At 41.6% G+C, this 16187-nt stretch overlaps 3 protein-coding genes across 4 annotated transcripts; 2 read left to right on the plus strand and 1 right to left on the minus strand.

The window, feature by feature from the left end:
• The first annotated feature begins 930 nt into the window (after nucleotides 1-930).
• Nucleotides 931-4262, plus strand: samd13 (sterile alpha motif domain containing 13). 2 transcript variants are annotated; one of them, XM_063201740.1, is made up of 4 exons: nucleotides 931-1216; nucleotides 2490-2581; nucleotides 2730-2841; nucleotides 3051-4262. In XM_063201740.1, exons 2-4 carry the CDS (start codon nucleotides 2544-2546, stop codon nucleotides 3192-3194), a joined length of 294 nt encoding a protein of 97 aa, XP_063057810.1. In that variant the 5' UTR covers nucleotides 931-1216; nucleotides 2490-2543; the 3' UTR covers nucleotides 3195-4262. The 2 variants fall into 2 exon arrangements, with proteins under 2 accessions (XP_063057810.1, XP_063057811.1); XM_063201741.1 differs by lacking the exon at nucleotides 931-1216 and adding an exon at nucleotides 1487-1504.
• On the minus strand, nucleotides 4069-8388 carry uox (urate oxidase). Its single transcript, XM_063201739.1, has 8 exons — nucleotides 8283-8388; nucleotides 7707-7919; nucleotides 7411-7527; nucleotides 7228-7306; nucleotides 5796-5979; nucleotides 5394-5517; nucleotides 5149-5232; nucleotides 4069-4478 (listed from the first exon to the last, which is right to left on the minus strand). Exons 1-8 carry the CDS (start codon nucleotides 8298-8300, stop codon nucleotides 4407-4409), a joined length of 891 nt encoding a protein of 296 aa, XP_063057809.1. The 5' UTR covers nucleotides 8301-8388; the 3' UTR covers nucleotides 4069-4406.
• A 1572-nt stretch (nucleotides 8389-9960) lies between these two features.
• On the plus strand, nucleotides 9961-16090 carry dnase2b (deoxyribonuclease II beta). The gene is made up of 6 exons (XM_063201737.1): nucleotides 9961-10139; nucleotides 10356-10530; nucleotides 10852-10930; nucleotides 12161-12322; nucleotides 12676-12873; nucleotides 15248-16090. The coding sequence occupies exons 1-6, from the start codon at nucleotides 10015-10017 to the stop codon at nucleotides 15580-15582; spliced, it is 1074 nt and encodes a 357-aa protein (XP_063057807.1). The 5' UTR covers nucleotides 9961-10014; the 3' UTR covers nucleotides 15583-16090.
• The last annotated feature ends 97 nt before the right edge of the window (nucleotides 16091-16187 follow it).

Genomic DNA, 16187 nt, shown 5'->3' on the forward strand with positions numbered 1-16187 from the left:
AGTGGTACTGTCCCATTTTTGGGAGTAAGCTCATATTACACCTCCCCTTGATTTAAATTATTGAGCTTCACCTTTCTCCTGTACTTTCAATCGTTCTCCGAGTATGGCAGTGCAAATTGTTACTCTATGCTAGCAGTTAACATTGAGTCCTAGGAGACCAGCTGGCGGCTAACTGGTCTCATAGGAGTCAATGTTAACTGCTAGCTTTGAGGTAAAATTTGCACTACCGTACTCAGAGAACGGTTGAAAGTACAGAAGAAAGGTTAAACTCAATTATTTAACTCAAGGATATATGTAATATGAGCTTATTTCAAAAAATGGGACAATATCATTTTAAGTGATCGACAATTGTATTGTGTAGGGCAGAAGTGGGGAACCTATGTCTCGAGGGCCATTTGCGGCCCTTGAAGCTGTTTTATCCGGCCCCCAATATAATTTTAATGTTATGCAGTTTCATATGAAACATGACATATTTTGTAAAGGAATCTTAGAAATTCAATTGGCAAAACAATTAAGCTATATTCAGGGGACCTAGAGAAATCGGGGTCTGTTTCAAAGGTGGTTGCCCTCAATATAAGCCTGAAGTGCAGGCAGGGGGAAATCCTGGTTTGTGTTCATACAGCCCTCGGAGGACTTTTACAGCCCTTGGAGGAATGTGACGTGGCCCCTCCCCACCCCTAGTTTAGGGCCTGCCTCATCATCAACAAAACAATCTGATGTGCCATGAAGAAAGTGACAATTGTGCATATAAAAGTAACTTATGCCCGTCTTTATTATGAATTATTCTGTATCCTGTGATAAAGCATTGCAAGTATTTCGACACCCAATTTATATTGCATTATTATGGAGGATAAACAATTCATTTAATTTTGAAAGGACACCATCCACAATGGGTACCGTCCGTGGGCCTAATATGTCCGATCTCAAACAGTCCTTTTTGAATGGGGAAATACATAGAACTACAGTAGGTAATTTAATCTTCTGCTCGGCATGTAAAGGGTTAACATTCCAGTTTGTATTTTGAAATCTGGCGAGGTAACTGCTGTAGTACCACCCAGGCTAACTACGATTTTTATGAAGTATCTTTACTGATGAACGCATTGCAAGCAACACCTCTGTAAACTTTGCAAGGACGCATTCATCTTTTTCGTTATTGTGACAGTTGGTCATTCAGAGTTTCCGATGTAATGAACAGCTGAGCTGAATAGTATGAACGGTAAGTGAAAAGATGAACAAACCATTAGCCATCATACTAACGTTTACCAATGATAGTTGGTTCGGTAAAAGAGAGAAGCATTCTGTCGAGCACCATTTGCCAATGTAGGTTATTACATGAAGCAGCAGAGATGTCTTAAACTGGTGTGCTTGTCAAAAAAGTTATGATGGATGACGTCTGATTAATTGTGTTAGCTATTTGGCTAGCCAGTATTGGCTAACTGGTTAGCCATGGCAGCTGGCCACTAGGCAGTTTGCAGTGATGTGCATCTCAAGTTAGTTCAGCAAGGTGCTAGCACACACTACATTTCATCACACTACACTACATCAATCTGTCAAAATGTTAGAAAGGCAGAGATACTCCCCTGCGCAAAACGACAGCAGGCACGCTATCTATATCTTTGCAATGCAAACTGGCAGAGCATTCAAAAAAATCAATGGATTGGTTGGCCCCTGCCACTACTTCACCGAAGCTAAAATAGTTCCTACTTCAACTCAAGAACCCTCATTTGGGTCTAGAACTAACGGTGGCTTCATGCAAACAATGACCACCTAAAAGTCATACGGTGTTATTTGATAATAATAACTAACGATAATATTGCAACCGTGAGGTTGAGGAAAAATATGTATCCTGTTAATGTCTCTCCTAAATTAACGTTTCCTGCTAGTCACCATCTTTTTCAGTCATTGTGATGTGCTTCAAATAAGGAGAAAAGCAACAGTTTAAAACCATAACAATTATGAAAAGTTGTGAAAGCTAGCTTGACGTGAAGAAATTGAGCTGTGCCGCGTGAAGTGTCTGTCTCTGCCATCAATTACACATTGTATCAAAAATGATCCTTTTGTTAGCCTACATTATTGTAACAACTAGAGTATTACATTGCTGTTACATTGTTTTAAAGAAACACGACAATGTGTCCGTGTAGGCCCGTCCCAACAATTTCCTTTGAACATGTTTTTGTAGGCATGTACTTTGAATAATACTATTTGCATTCTATTTTTACCATCATCTTTTCGAGGCTGCACGTTTTAGTCATATGATGGGAAGGGCTTGTGTTACAAAAAAAAGATCTAATACGCTAGGCCTAGTTCTACTACTCAGCCGAGAACTAGCTAGGCATCAATTATGTTGCTTAGTAACTGGACATTTTACACACATTAGCCTACTATTCTACTACGAGTGTTTTGGTTTCAGTTTCAGACCCTTTGGAAGGTGTTGATGTGCACTTAGTTCTACTGCACATTTATATGAATGGATTTCTTTGTCATTACAGAACTGCTGTAAATTAGTTGACCGGCTCATCCACTTCTCTTGCCCTCTGGTGACCATGGAGACAAAAGCAAATGGTTCAGTGGACATCAAAAGGTAGAGTTCTTCCCTATCCATTTCATATGCTCCTGTATCAACACTTCTTGTGATATCCATAGACATACTGATTAGGCCAACCGTGTGTCTATGGTAGTATTACTGTCTACCCAGGTCTGATTCATTTTCCTTTTTGTTTGATTGACAGCACTGTTGAAAATGGTCAGCTCCCTGATCCCGCCCAGTGGGCCGTCGCTGATGTGGTCAATTACTTCAAAGCTACTGGATTTGAGGAACAAGCGACGGCTTTTCAGGACCAGGTCAGGGTCGAGAAAAGTTTTGACATCAGTGCAGAGACAAAAAATGGAGGAATTAAATGAGCTTGCTCTCCCAAAGTGTTTTTGTGTGTCTTGAAAAGTGCATGTAATTTAATATGACCTACAGTATGTGTAATATGTTGTTACATATACATTGTTTTTGTTTCGCCCTTTTTTTTTTCTAAAGTTTTCAAAATGGTTTCTTCCTTCAGGAGATTGATGGCAAGTCCCTCTTGCTTATGACTCGCAACGACGTCTTGACGGGCCTGTCAATCAAGCTGGGACCAGCACTGAAGATCTACGAGTACCACGTCAAGCCCTTGCAGACGCAGCATCTTAAGACCAATGTGTCGTAACACCAGGAGGAGGCACAGTACGAAGAGGAGAAGACAATCATGTGATCTGGAATCTTTATCTGGATGCTACAGGGTTAGAGAAGATACTTCTGCTTGTTACTACATCATGTGGGAAGACATACAAGTATCTGATGAACACACAACACTGACAGCCTTCCTGGAAATGTGCCGTCAAGTGTGATTGGACAAGGACTGGTGGTGGATATTTTAATGTGGGACATGCAGTGTTAACTATGCTGCTAATCTCCTCTCTTTGGGTCTTTAGAAAAAAATGTAAATATTGACTTGCTTGTTTATTTTATTAAGTTGTGTTTGTTGTGGTTATTTTATTTATTGTGTGTGTGTGGGTGTGTGTGTGTGTGTGTGTGAGAGAGAGAGAGGGAGAGAGAGACGGCAGCATTTGTGTTTTAATGTGACACCTTAAAGTCAGGCACTTCATTGCACGTTGTGTTGTTGTCATGAATCAATGCATGGCGTTTCCTCCAAACTGGTTGGGTCTGGGAGTGGCCATGTCCCTTATTTAATTGTAAATAGTCTGAATCGGGTGCTCTTCTACTTTTTATACAAAGGTGCATTACATGCTGTTTGGTAGATAGTGAAAGCCATATCTTATAAGAATTCAGTGGAAAATATAGATAAGTGATATATGGTAAGACAAGATAAGTGGTGCTAATTTATGTTTGATGAGTACTTTATATGGTGGCTATAACATGGAATTGATACATCCATTGGTTTGATTTTGTTTTTAAGTATGTAATGGGCTATTATGTGCATCGGAACATGGGTCACTTAATTTAAGATATTTAAGTCCAAAATTTGCATAATGCAGACATTCATGTGCTATGTGATGAAAGAAAAGATCTGAGGTAAATCATGCTGTTGTATAATTTTATTTCAGTTGGCAATACCTGTGTGCTTGGTACAGTTTGGTTTGAATGTGTGGTCCCCTTCTGTTGGCTACAGTGTTGAAAGCTTCCCTCAGTTCCCTCAGTTAATGATGTGTTTTGATATGACTACAAATGTGATGATTTTGCAAATGCACAAGCGCTATAAATGAAATCTATTTCACGTGATGTAATTGTCTTTATTACAATGTTACTATCATCGTAGCTATTGGCTTAGAACAAGATAACTACTCTTGATAATCTACAGAATTCCAGCTGTCTTTTGAGTTGGTAAACATCCCAAAATGTTGTAGCAAGGTTGATCACATCAAAGTTTGGCCCGTGATCTCTTCACAGTTCCTGTGATGTTTCCGGACGGACTATCCAAGGGCAGTAGAACCTGTAGAAAATACATGTTTCACATTTATACGGTTCACATTTAAACATGAAGTGATCTCTCGTTACGACCTTGATCCAAATGTTTACACTTGGAGATGGAAACTGAGTGCAGTAGTTGCAGAAATGCTATTGATTTTTGACTTGTGTCGTTACTCATTACAGTACATGGACACAGAGGTCAGGCTTAGAGTCCTGTTCCAGCAACAAGCCGTTGATTGCTTTCTTGTTGTTCGAGGGAGATATTTGTGATGTTTAAGCGGCTCCAATGTACACCAAAAGGCTGTGCTTGACGTCCTTTGTACGCCTGACTATTTGAAGATAGGCCTACTTGCTGTGCACATGCTGGACATCAGAGTTTGGACAGCTTGTGGTCATGGTATTTTATAACCGTTCAGTCTCTCGCGTGCATTTTTATCAGTTGTCAACATGGCAAAGATAATGAAATTGGTGCAATTTATTTTCCACTTTTATTGCATCTCGTGCATTGATGTCTCAGCAGTATAATGCATCTTATTTTGTTGACTAAAATCCACTTTGGCAGAGTTGGTGATATCAGACTCAAAAGAAATGTATAAGAATTTCAACAACTTGCTTCATACATAGGTATAGGATACAGTATAATAGCTACAGTATGTATGTGGTACAATTTAAGGTTTTAATCATTCACATACCTCATCCTTGTTTGATAGGCCCATTTTTGTCATGTCGATGGTGAAGTAATGCTGATTGGGCATAACAATCTCAATTTCTTCAATCTTGGAAGAAAATAAGACCACATTTTAGAATGTTAACATGGTAAGGATGCGCCTCAGTGCATGTTGTTAAACATTATAGATGGTTCAGGTTTTGTTTAGTTATTTGACTTCATTGAATCAGCCTTTCATTTTCAATTCACACATTCAATTTTTAAGCTTACCTCAGGAACACGGTCTAGCACCATGACTTGGCTTTCATACAGAGTCTTCTGGACAGATGGCGAGTACACCCCACGGTCGTATGGCCCAGCAAACTTCTCAATTATCGTGTCTCTGACAATATTCCTGCAAAGAAAACACAGTCCTCATGCTTTTGGTTTCCTTGCATTAGAATTCTCTGCATTTGTTACACAGTCTGTAAAATGCTGACCTCTGATGGTTTAATTAATTAATTCATCCTCAGGTATGTTCCCCCAGCCCTTTACAACCTTTTTTTTCTTTTGGGGACTTTTGAGCCCAAAAACTTGTCATTGCTCAGGAAACATATTTATGAGTACATGACAATAGAACATTTTGTCCCATATGTAATAAAACATCTAATACGTATCCATGGGGCCACTCACCAAGCATCGGCAAAAGGCGCGTTGCTTGTGTTGTAGCGCCACCTGGAATAGACAGACGTGCAGAAGCACCTGTCCTTGACCTCTGGCAGCGTGGTGAACCTGTCCTTCAGGAAACCTTCAAAGCCCGACTGGGTGGTCTTCAGGACCTTCATGTCCTTAATTCCAGCGTGAATCACAGGATTTCCTATGAAAGAAGTACAGTATTTGCCATTTTGTATAGTATTTCTCAGCTAATGGTCATAATGGGAAAGTTGTGTAGGCTATATGACGAATAATGTTGTGTGTAAGAGGTTGAGAATGTGAATGCATTGACCTACTAAGTAAAGTTGCTGTGGGGTTTCTTTTTTTTAACTTTAATTTAGATAGGATAGTGAGAGAGGGACAGAAAATGACTGAGGAGAGAGAGATGGGGAAGGACTGGCAAATAACTCAAGGGCAGGAATCACTCAAGTCGCCAATGTAGTGGCCCAGTGCCCTACACCAGTGGTTCCCAACCTTTTTCTTAAGGGACCCAGGTTTTCACTATTGTATGCTTTGGTGACCCAACCACGCGAGCGCCCGCACGAGACGGAGTCACAAGATGCCCTCTGTTTCCTGCGAAAACTAGTTTTAGTTATTTTATTCCTCAATTCGTCTTTGGTCAAATATAAATGTTTAATGTAGCACTTACAATGGGTTGCTTCAATGCATTTATTAGTTAAATGCTTTGTCTTTTATTCAAAATGGTCTATATATATTTAAAATTAAACCCCTTAAAATCAAGAGGGCTCCGCGACCCCCTGTGGATCTTTGGCGACCCATAAGGTGGGTCCCGACCCATAGGTTGGGAACCACTGCCCTACACGGTACAGCCAAGTTGCTAAGCATGTAGAAAGGTTACAAGCGGATTCTGGATCTTCCTTTGAGTGCAAGGCAGATTGTAGAACTTGTAAATATGGATAAGCAAGTCAAACTAATAACTAGTGTTGCACCGATACCGATACCAGGATCGGTGGATGGGTACTAAAATGGTGGTATCGGTATCGGCGAGTACCAACAAATAGGGCACCGATACCATTTACAGGTGCTTGTATGACACTTAAACAGCCTTGAATTTCATAGAGGTATTTTAAAAGTATAAAACGTTTTGCTGGATTGACTTGTATTAGTCTTTTCCCTGTTTCACAAAGGTAGGCAGCAGCCTGACAAAGCCATGCAACGATTTTACATCCAAGTAGTATGCACTACAGCCCTTCACATATATACATTTCAAATAGGGTGGTATCGGTATCGGCCGATACTGCACAGCAAGGTATCGGTATTGGGGCCAAAAAATGGTATCCGTGCAACACTACTAATAACCAATATTAAATCAGGTACCCCATTGATCTTTGTGCATGCACTGACAAAAAAGTGAAAAGTGCACTGATTTATTCACACCAGAGTCTCTCACCATTGAGGGCCTGCGTCACGTCACAGAAATGCCATGCATCAGGACTGAAGATAAAGGCGTGGGCGTGCTCCAATCCATTCTGCAGGAAACCCAAACACACTGTGGTCAATAATGCTAATAATTACTGAGAAAATTGCACACTAAATGATATGTATAGTATGTGCAACACAAACGGTCTTTTACCTTCTCCAGTCTTTTCCATGGTGCCTGTTGGATGTACACTGCTGCATTGCTGACATGTTTGAAGGCTGTTAGGAAATGTTCACAGATATCCAGTGCAAATTCCTCTATTGTTTTAACCTTCAAAAAAAAACAAACAATTTTCCATTTTATTTCCTGTACACCAACATATTTTGATTTTTTTAACCAGGTGACATGCATAATAATTGATTACATCACACTTTGCTGACGCTTATATCCAAAAAGACTTATAGCTATTATTAACAGGGTATTGGTTGACATGACATGCAAAATCTTACTCCTTTAAGCTTGGCCAGAGCATGCACAGTGTTCTTGATGGTGTCTGTAGGAATGATGTCAGCGTTGTCCCCTGCCAGGTAGTCTTTCTTGGTCATCAACGTCAGCTCCACGTTGGCATTCAGCTCTGTGATGTAGTGAAATGTCCCCTCGCGCTTTATGTACAAAACTTTCACCAGATTTTTCCCATAGCCTGTTCGCACAAACTCTACACCCTTAAAAAAAATAAGGACAGAATTTAGTCAGATGATCATAACTCCACTGGTACAGTATATCAGATTAGGAGTTGTGGGTTAACATTTAGTTTAAGCAATCTGGCACATTAGGTGATTCCTACCATTCCAAAATTGAATGAAATGTATGCCCCACACTCTACACAACACATTCAGATTATTATTTAATTTTTTTACTCCAACTTTTAATTTTAAACCTTTTTTAAGTATGCACTGAATAATGCAGTTTGGGTATCCCCAGACTAATTTCCTTCAGGACCAATAAATGAATCTTGGAATTTTGAATCTCGCATTTCATAACAGAAGGCAACCATTAAAGTCACAAAATTAGTTTTAACTCCATACCTCAGCTGAGGCCGCCATGGTTAGCCTTCACTCCAATCCCTGCCTGGTCTTCAGCAGCACTGCAGTGTCTCTCCCGGGCCAATTGGTGACATGTGATGCGACGTGATGTATGCTGTTTACTTTTTCTGTTGAGCAATGTTTGGGGCTAGGGGTAGGGTCAAAGAGCTGACCTTAGAGCTTGGAATCATACATCTGAAAGGTGCTTTCCACCTGAGTGAGATGACAAACCAAAACCAAACAAACCTGTCTGTCTTGTATGGTTTTTAAGGTATCACACCCTGTGCGTGTGTGTGTGTGTGTGCATGTGTGTGTGCGTGTGCGTGTGCGTGTGCTAGCGAGCGCAGGGCCGCTGACAGCTTTGGCTGGCCCCGGGACAAAAACATCTGAAAGTGCCCCAAACCCAATACATACAATGTAATGAGGATCCAATTCTGGGCCCCTTCTCTTCTTGGGCCCGGGACAAGTGACCCCTTTGTCACCCCTGCAGGCATCCCTGTGTTTGTGTTTGTGTGTGTGTGTGTGTGTCAGCCAGGTGTACGGCCAGAAACATGATAGTGCTGCTGACCCTCTTAATCATCTGGCCACAAACGATTAAATGTGGACTGTGGGTATGCAAGCCCCCTTTAAGTTGAAAAAAGTTTTTTTTTGCATATGGGGCCTTATTTCTGGAGTAAAACACATCACTCTACACACCCAAGGTACCATTTCCTTAGTCTCTGTCCACATTCAGGAAGAGATCATGTGAGCTGCACCCATCTGCATTCTCCAGTCTTTCCATTTCGTAGATGTGGTTTTGTGAAATGACGAGCCAACTATGTTTACACCAGTCACATACTTTATACCAACCCTGTCTCATGCCATTTCATACTGTACAGCACCTCAATACCAGAGTGTAATGTGTGTGCTGGAAGCATCACTTTGCACATGCTTCTAATATACTGTAGGCCTATCAATGTCTCTGACTGTACCCCAAACAACAGGGTGCTACTGCTACCAGCCTGTAAGATTCCAAGGTGATTTGTCTGAAGGATTTCCTAATTGTCTCTGTTTTACTTATTAACTCACACTCAAGGCTCCAAATGACAATTTGGTCCATTGTCTTTACTCTCCAAGAATGAATGACCCCATGTTTACCTCTGGCCTTAAGGGTCAAGCACTGTGAAGCTGCCAAATAGTCATTATCACCAGACTCTTGTGACAGACATGTGAATCAGTGTAATAGAAGTGCTATAAGATATGTCATGTTTCATATTATTTTGATGGTCTCAGTGTACATGGTTTAATGCCTGGTCTAGGTTCTGAAACAGTCCCAGGTGATTTTAACATTGCTGCCTGTCTCCAACCCAGAATTACCTCAAGGATCACCTCAGACTTCTGCATAATCTGAGCACTCTGCTTCTCTTTTCTGTTGGCCGACGGAGACTTGTGGTGTATCAAAGCATCAAACCTGTGTAGTGACAAAGTTCTGTGGAGTTGTGTGTTTAAGAAGCAACTGATCTAGTCCAATGTTTTCATTTCCACTTTTAATATTCATTTGGGGTTTTTTCAGTTCACATTTCACAATTAACAAAGTAAAAAAAGGATTTGACATGGTTGAAGATTTACAGCTGCATTTGCTTTCAGGGTTGCTCAAGCAGGAAACAAAATGAGTCACTTCTCCTTTTGCATTTGGCATTGCCTCTCCATTTATTGCTGACTTTCTTAGTGACCGATCGTGATATATAGCAATAGAATGTTACACACTGTGCTGCTACAAATTATTGTTACCTTACAGAGTTTGTCTTTACACCTGGCTGTGGAGTCTTTAAGCGGTAGCAACATTTCATGCAGAAACGAGAAGAATGAACCCGTTGACTGGTAGGTACAATGTCAGTAGACAGTATTTCATATGTTCTTCTGTGACTTTGAAGGCTGCTGTTGCTCATTTTATTCCCTAAGTGTCATTAGTGGTGATTTAATTTTGTTTTGAGTGCTGTGGCTGTCAGCCAGTAGCGCTATCTACCTCTTATACTATCAGAGGTTGACTGCTGTGACGTCTACCACACTGTACACCATGTCTCTTGTTTCTGAAAGGTTCGTTATCTACAAATTGCCCAAATACACGTTGGATGCTGATGGCAGTGGGCTTCACTACATGTACGTGGATGGTTCCATGAAGACGTGGCAGCTGAGTCCATGCACTATCAACTCCAGCTGTGGAGCTGCAGGGCATACCCTCGGCCAGCTGTACCAGGGCACAGGGTACAAGGTATACCAGCCAAAGGCAAACTTGCAATCGGAGGGCTTAAACACAATCATTTTGCCCTTTAGCGAGACTGCAACTTGTAATAGGCGGCCCTGATACCAGGGGGGGCGTAAACACTGATGTTGCCCTGAAACTGCAATTGCGAGAGTCGGAATGCTTGCAATACTTGTTGTGATACTTGGGATTGTTTCTTACAATGAATGCAGTACTCTTGACTTGAGCATGTCTGAACTATTTACAATGCTTGTTTTTTTCATGAATAAGTACAAACGTACTTCACATAACTAGAAATGGTTAATATGAAGTGATGTAATTTTTCTCCAGTCCAACAGTTCAGCTTATTTATTCTACAATGACGCCCCTCCAGAATTGCCCTATGATATGGATCATGGTCACACTAAAGGTATGCCGTCCGTACACATGTCCATGTACCAGTCAGTCCATGTGTGTTTCCAAAGCAAGTGGCACTCACGTAGGCTACCTCTGGTCTGCTGACCTTAGTCCCAGGAATTGTACTGCCTAAAAAAGAGCACAGGCCAATACATGTGTGGTTTAGGAAGGCGAGGCAGGAAAGGACAAAGAGTATTACTGATAAGGGCTGGCTGCGGTATGAGTGTATGAGTGCTTCCCAAATAAATTGATGATTTTACAGAACACCTATCATGGCTCTAAATTAACACTAGCCAACCGGCCAAATGCTGGTGAAATTTCAGTTTGGCTGGTAGAAAAGATTATTAGTATTATTAAGATTATTATTATTATTATTATTATTATTATTATTAAGATTATTACTATCCTCTCTGACCAATTAATGATTGCATGTTTGGTTAGTAAAATTAAGATCTATACTTGCCATTTTGGCTGGAGATGAAAAACTTAATTGAGAGCCCTGCCACCTATATAATTTTCTCTCAGTAGTGTGCCTAGTCCTTACATTCAGTCCTAAAGCTTTTGGTTTGATTCCCCTCATTACACACACACACAAATGGTCTGAAAATGTGTTTCTCATCATGACAGTCTACTCATGTTGTGTGTCTGACTCACTCGGCTCATGCAATCAAGCATGTTTACACCTTACTGTAGCTTCACTTGATGTCATTCCTGCCATTTATTACACCTCTGCAATTAGCCATGTGTCCAACAGGATGATGCCAATTTATGCCATGAGTGTCTGCAATTTCACTCCTGTTGCTGTCCCAACTCTCTCTCTCTCTCTCTCTCTCTCTCTCTCTCTCTGGTCGAGATTAATGAAGTTAATCTACCATTAATGCTTGTCTTTACATTCAAATCATTTCTGGTATGACTGGGCAATTGTGTATCTGGGTGAAGTGACATGATTTTGGAAGTCATTTTCTTATAAAATTCATATAAAGGTCTAATTTTATATCACACTTCGTTATTCCTTGAGCTAAATTTCATTCTGTCCCATGAATTAAGAACAAATTAGCATTCGACCACTCTCAGTGACAATGTCGGTCTGATTGAGTAGGCAGCATTCTCAGCTCTGCATCAGTGATACAGCAGATGACTTTCAGATGGCGGAAACACCCATGGTGTCAATCACATCAGTCAAATACCTACAGTATTCATCGCTCCATTCTAACTTCCTGTCTTTGTTTCCTCATCTCCCCAGGGGTCTTGATGTTTGATAAATACCAGGGCTTCTGGTTATCTCACTCCATTCCCCATTTCCCCCCCTTCCCCGAGCGAGGCTTTGACTACCCATCCACTGGCACTTTCTACGGCCAGTATCTTTTCTGCGTCAGCTACAGTTATGAACAATTTCATCCTATATGTAAGGAAAACTCTAAAGGACATTTACATATTTTGGAAATTGCACATGAACTTTCCTGTTAGTCTCACAATGTGCATGCACCCTTCCACCAGTGGAACGCAGTAGGAAAAGGCTTTACCATAGTACTACACTACTATGCCATTACACAGTCTTAAATAAATGTGGTCATTGTCAGAACAAATTTTCAACTTTAGTTTACTTTACTGTAGTTTAGTTACAATTTTAACTTTATTGCCTAGGCCTTGATGTTTTGCTTGAACAATAAATAATGCAAGTATTTATTTCTGACTGACAGCGTGATGTTCAGTTGCCTTTCAGTAATTCCTTGGTTTGTGTGTGTGTTTTCTTTCCAGCCGAGCAGCTGATGTACAGTAACCCACGTGTCTACAACTGCTCCCTGCCACCCCCGCTGCAGGCGGACCTGCCTTGCCTGGCCCAGCTCTGCTCCGGAGTCACTCCGCACCTGCCCCGCGACAGGAGCGTCAAGAAATTGGTCTCGGCCAAGGGGGAGACACTGCTCAGTTTTGTCAAGACCCACCAATTTGTTGATGGTATGGCAGGGAAGCTGACATGGGGTGGAGTTGCAAAAGGGATTTGTTGCCCCGGGCCCAGGAAAACAGGGGCCCCACAATTGGGTCCTTGTGTATTGGGGTAGGGGGGGCTTTCAGAGGATTTTGTCCTGGGCTTGACCAAGCTGCCAGTGGCCCTGATGGTGTAGATGAGCAATATTTATATGAGCAATATTTATGAGCGATATTTGTTTATGCTTAGAATATGCTTTTTATGGGTGGTGGTGGTGGGGGGGGGGGGGGGTGCAGCTTTGGCATAATGGTTGAGGAGGTTAGTCCGTATTGGAGAAGATTGGCTGAAACAATCATAACCTTCCCGTAAGCCCTCCATAAGCTTCCCCTCTATGAACATTACCCAACATATTACATTGGGGCCTGATGTTGTTGGGCGAGTCTTCATTGGTGGCAACCGGTTCAATCCCAGCAAATCAGCGAACGTGATTGGCAGCGAGGGAAGGCAGCTATAGTGTAGTTTTGCAACGCATTACATACATTTCATTACTCATAAGTTCCATAACATAACTCATAATCGTCCGTTTTCAAACTTCAACAGAGCTCACCCCTCCCACCTGAAGGCTGTGCTCAGTTATGCTTGTGTAGACCCTCTGTACATAATCAGTGGGGTCGCCAGACCTATTTTACAGGGGCACGTGCCAGGGTATTGATTTGCTGTGCCTCACAGGGGCGGAGCTATAGCGGGGGGCAAGCAGGGCATTTGCTCCTGGGCCCAGGGCCATCCCGTATTGGTGGATGAGGCCCTGTTATGACCTTTGCAGGCTGTACAGGGGGCCCTATCTGTGTTTTGCACTGGGGCCCTGTGTGCCATTGTTCCGCCAATGGTGCCCCGGTATGAGTTTCACAACAAAAAAAACAACAACCTTGCAACCTTGCAACCTTGGAACTTAGCTAAAGTTTACCATTCGGAGTAATCTACAGAATGCGCACAAAATAGTGCACATGCACTACTTGTAATAATACATAAGACATTCAGATAAAATAAGCTTTTAAAAATAAACAACTCTGTGCTCTCTCTGCTCTCCTCGTGCCCTACTGTGCCCTTGTATGCTGTTAGGTCAGCTGACGCCCCTGTTCATAATTGGCATTTAGCACCAGGGGATGGTAAGACCGGAATGGGGGTGTGGAAGAAAGCTAATACCCTCCCCTACATTGTTATCCATGGATAAAGTACTTTATGAGAGGACACGTAATGCTTTCATAAGTCTGTGTTTTTGTCTCTGGCTTGCAAGCACTGTTGACAAAGAGACTGAGACAAGGGCAAATGACTTTGTTGTGTAACGTCCTCAAATTATGCAACGGGTGCCATGCTCCTCTGACAGATGTGTCATTGCACTTCCCCTCACATCACAGCACAAACAAATACCAGTTCTTTTTGCATGGCATTTATATACATTAGAGAAATTCAAAATCAGAAAGTCTGATGCTCGAACGCAGTAAAAACTAAGAAGAGATGCCCATATAAAGTGGGTTTTTAATGATCTCACATATGCCGTGCTATTTACAAAAGTGCAAACGTTTCAGGTGACCCCATCCTCAATGCAAAACCAGAACAAACATTCACACTATACTATATCTTAGATGTATCTGTCAACACTTGTTCCAGGTCATGTTAAGACCGTTTACCTTAACTGACAGAGCATGTTTTTCTGCACATGGTCTATCCCAAGTCACAGAATGTCTTTTTGCACAATTACATTTTTACATTTTTTACATATTACATTTTCATATTCTTTATCTTTACTATTTTTATTTTTTATTTTCCCCTCCCTGACTATTCCTGTGTTATTTGTGTCTTGGAATGTCCATGTGGGCATTTGTTTATTTGTGTATTTATGTAAGCTACTGGATACCTGAATTTCTCCTTGGGGATTAATAAAGTTACTCTACTCTACTCTACTCTACTACTGGTGACATCAGAAGCAAGGAGGCAATCCATTCAGATTAGCCAATCAGGACACACATTCAATGGTAATTCAGTTGCTAAACTGACTAAAGCACTTGAAAGGTGCAGGCCCTCTCTTTGAATACATTTATATTCATTATAAACTATCAGTACAGCAAAGACCTATCTTTTAACATCTTTGAGATTGTATGTGGTCCAAGAGTACTACTATTTGTTTACTGTGTAACAGCACTTGGTGTATTGATAAAATATTGGTGCAAATCAGTACATGAATAGACAAGGCGCACACAAAAAAACCCCTGATAAAATGGTTGCAGTTGTGTGCTCCTCTGCAAAGCAGAGGTTAATTTACGTGTTTCTGAGGAAGTGAAAGCCTCCTCCACTGAAGGCTTCAGCAGTGTTGTCACTGGATTGTTCTTCTCTCTCTCTCTGCAGACATCTACACGTCTTGGGTGGCCCAGCTGCTCAACACGGACCTCCTGGTGGAGAGCTGGCAGAGACAGGGCCACGAGCTCTTCTCCAACTGCTCTCTGGCCAGGCACGTGCTCAACATCAGTGGCGTCCGCCTGCCGGGCCCCTTCTACTTCCACTCCCGCAACGACCACTCCAAGTGGTGCGTCTCCCTCAGGCCCCAGGACCACTGGGTGTGCCTGGGCGACCTGAACAGGGAGAGGGGGCAGGCTTGGAGGGACGGAGGGCTCATCTGCACCCAGAACTCCCTCCTTTACAGTGTCTTCCGCCAGGCCGTCCACTCCTTCTATCCATGTTGATGGAGGCATCGTTTGGTCACCGTTATGACTGTTGTGACCGTTGTGCCGGAAATGTGTGAGAGTTATTCATGCGGTTATTCTGAGGACTTTACATACATGACAACAACACCTCTTAACTCTTCAATGTCTTTAGTGAACTCAAAAATCTAAATTCTTCATGATAGAAACCATAGTCCAAGTGTAATAATGCTTATCCTTTTATTCAGAAAAACTGGTTTTATTAATTCATGTGGTGATGATAAACTGATCAATCTTCTGAATGCCCTGACACACATGAGGATGCACCACAACCACAACAGGGTATGACTGGTATAATAGAACCACAACATCAGCCCACAATATCAATAAAAGAAAACAATACGCTTCCAGTCTTTTTTTAAGGGCATCATTCATAGTCCTGTCATAACATTGGTGCGCACATTTTCATATCATTTCAAGCCATTTAATATGTGATGGAATAAACTGTGCCCAGAGATAAGCTTGTTATCATTTGTTTGCCAAATAAACACAAATTACAAAGCAACTTTAAATGTCCGAATTAACTCAAATATTCGATAAGGATATCAGATAACAGGTCGGTAATGGTGTTTTAATCATCTCTGGCC

The sequence above is a fragment of the Engraulis encrasicolus genome, chromosome 6 (assembly GCF_034702125.1).
Source record: "Engraulis encrasicolus isolate BLACKSEA-1 chromosome 6, IST_EnEncr_1.0, whole genome shotgun sequence".
Taxonomy (NCBI): Eukaryota; Metazoa; Chordata; class Actinopteri; order Clupeiformes; family Engraulidae; genus Engraulis; species Engraulis encrasicolus.

What these genes read in the sequence shown, in the direction of transcription:
- samd13 (XM_063201740.1), top strand. Translation starts at nt 2,544, where the DNA reads ATGGAGACAAAAGCAAATGGTTCAGTGGACATCAAAAG. An exon ending in GGTTCAGTGGACATCAAAAG is followed by an intron (nt 2,582 to 2,729) that starts GTAGAGTTCTTC and finishes TTTGATTGACAG; the next exon opens with CACTGTTGAAAATGGTCAGC. An exon ending in CGACGGCTTTTCAGGACCAG is followed by an intron (nt 2,842 to 3,050) that starts GTCAGGGTCGAG and finishes TTCTTCCTTCAG; the next exon opens with GAGATTGATGGCAAGTCCCT.
- uox (XM_063201739.1), bottom strand. An exon ending in CTCTGGCCAAGCTTAAAGGA is followed by an intron (nt 7,528 to 7,706) that starts GTAAGATTTTGC and finishes TTTTTTTTGAAG; the next exon opens with GTTAAAACAATAGAGGAATT. An exon ending in CATGGAAAAGACTGGAGAAG is followed by an intron (nt 7,307 to 7,410) that starts GTAAAAGACCGT and finishes GGTTTCCTGCAG; the next exon opens with AATGGATTGGAGCACGCCCA.
- dnase2b (XM_063201737.1), top strand. Translation starts at nt 10,015, where the DNA reads ATGTTACACACTGTGCTGCTACAAATTATTGTTACCTTACAGAGTTTG. An exon ending in ACCAGGGCACAGGGTACAAG is followed by an intron (nt 10,531 to 10,851) that starts GTATACCAGCCA and finishes ATTTTTCTCCAG; the next exon opens with TCCAACAGTTCAGCTTATTT. An exon ending in TGAACAATTTCATCCTATAT is followed by an intron (nt 12,323 to 12,675) that starts GTAAGGAAAACT and finishes TTTTCTTTCCAG; the next exon opens with CCGAGCAGCTGATGTACAGT.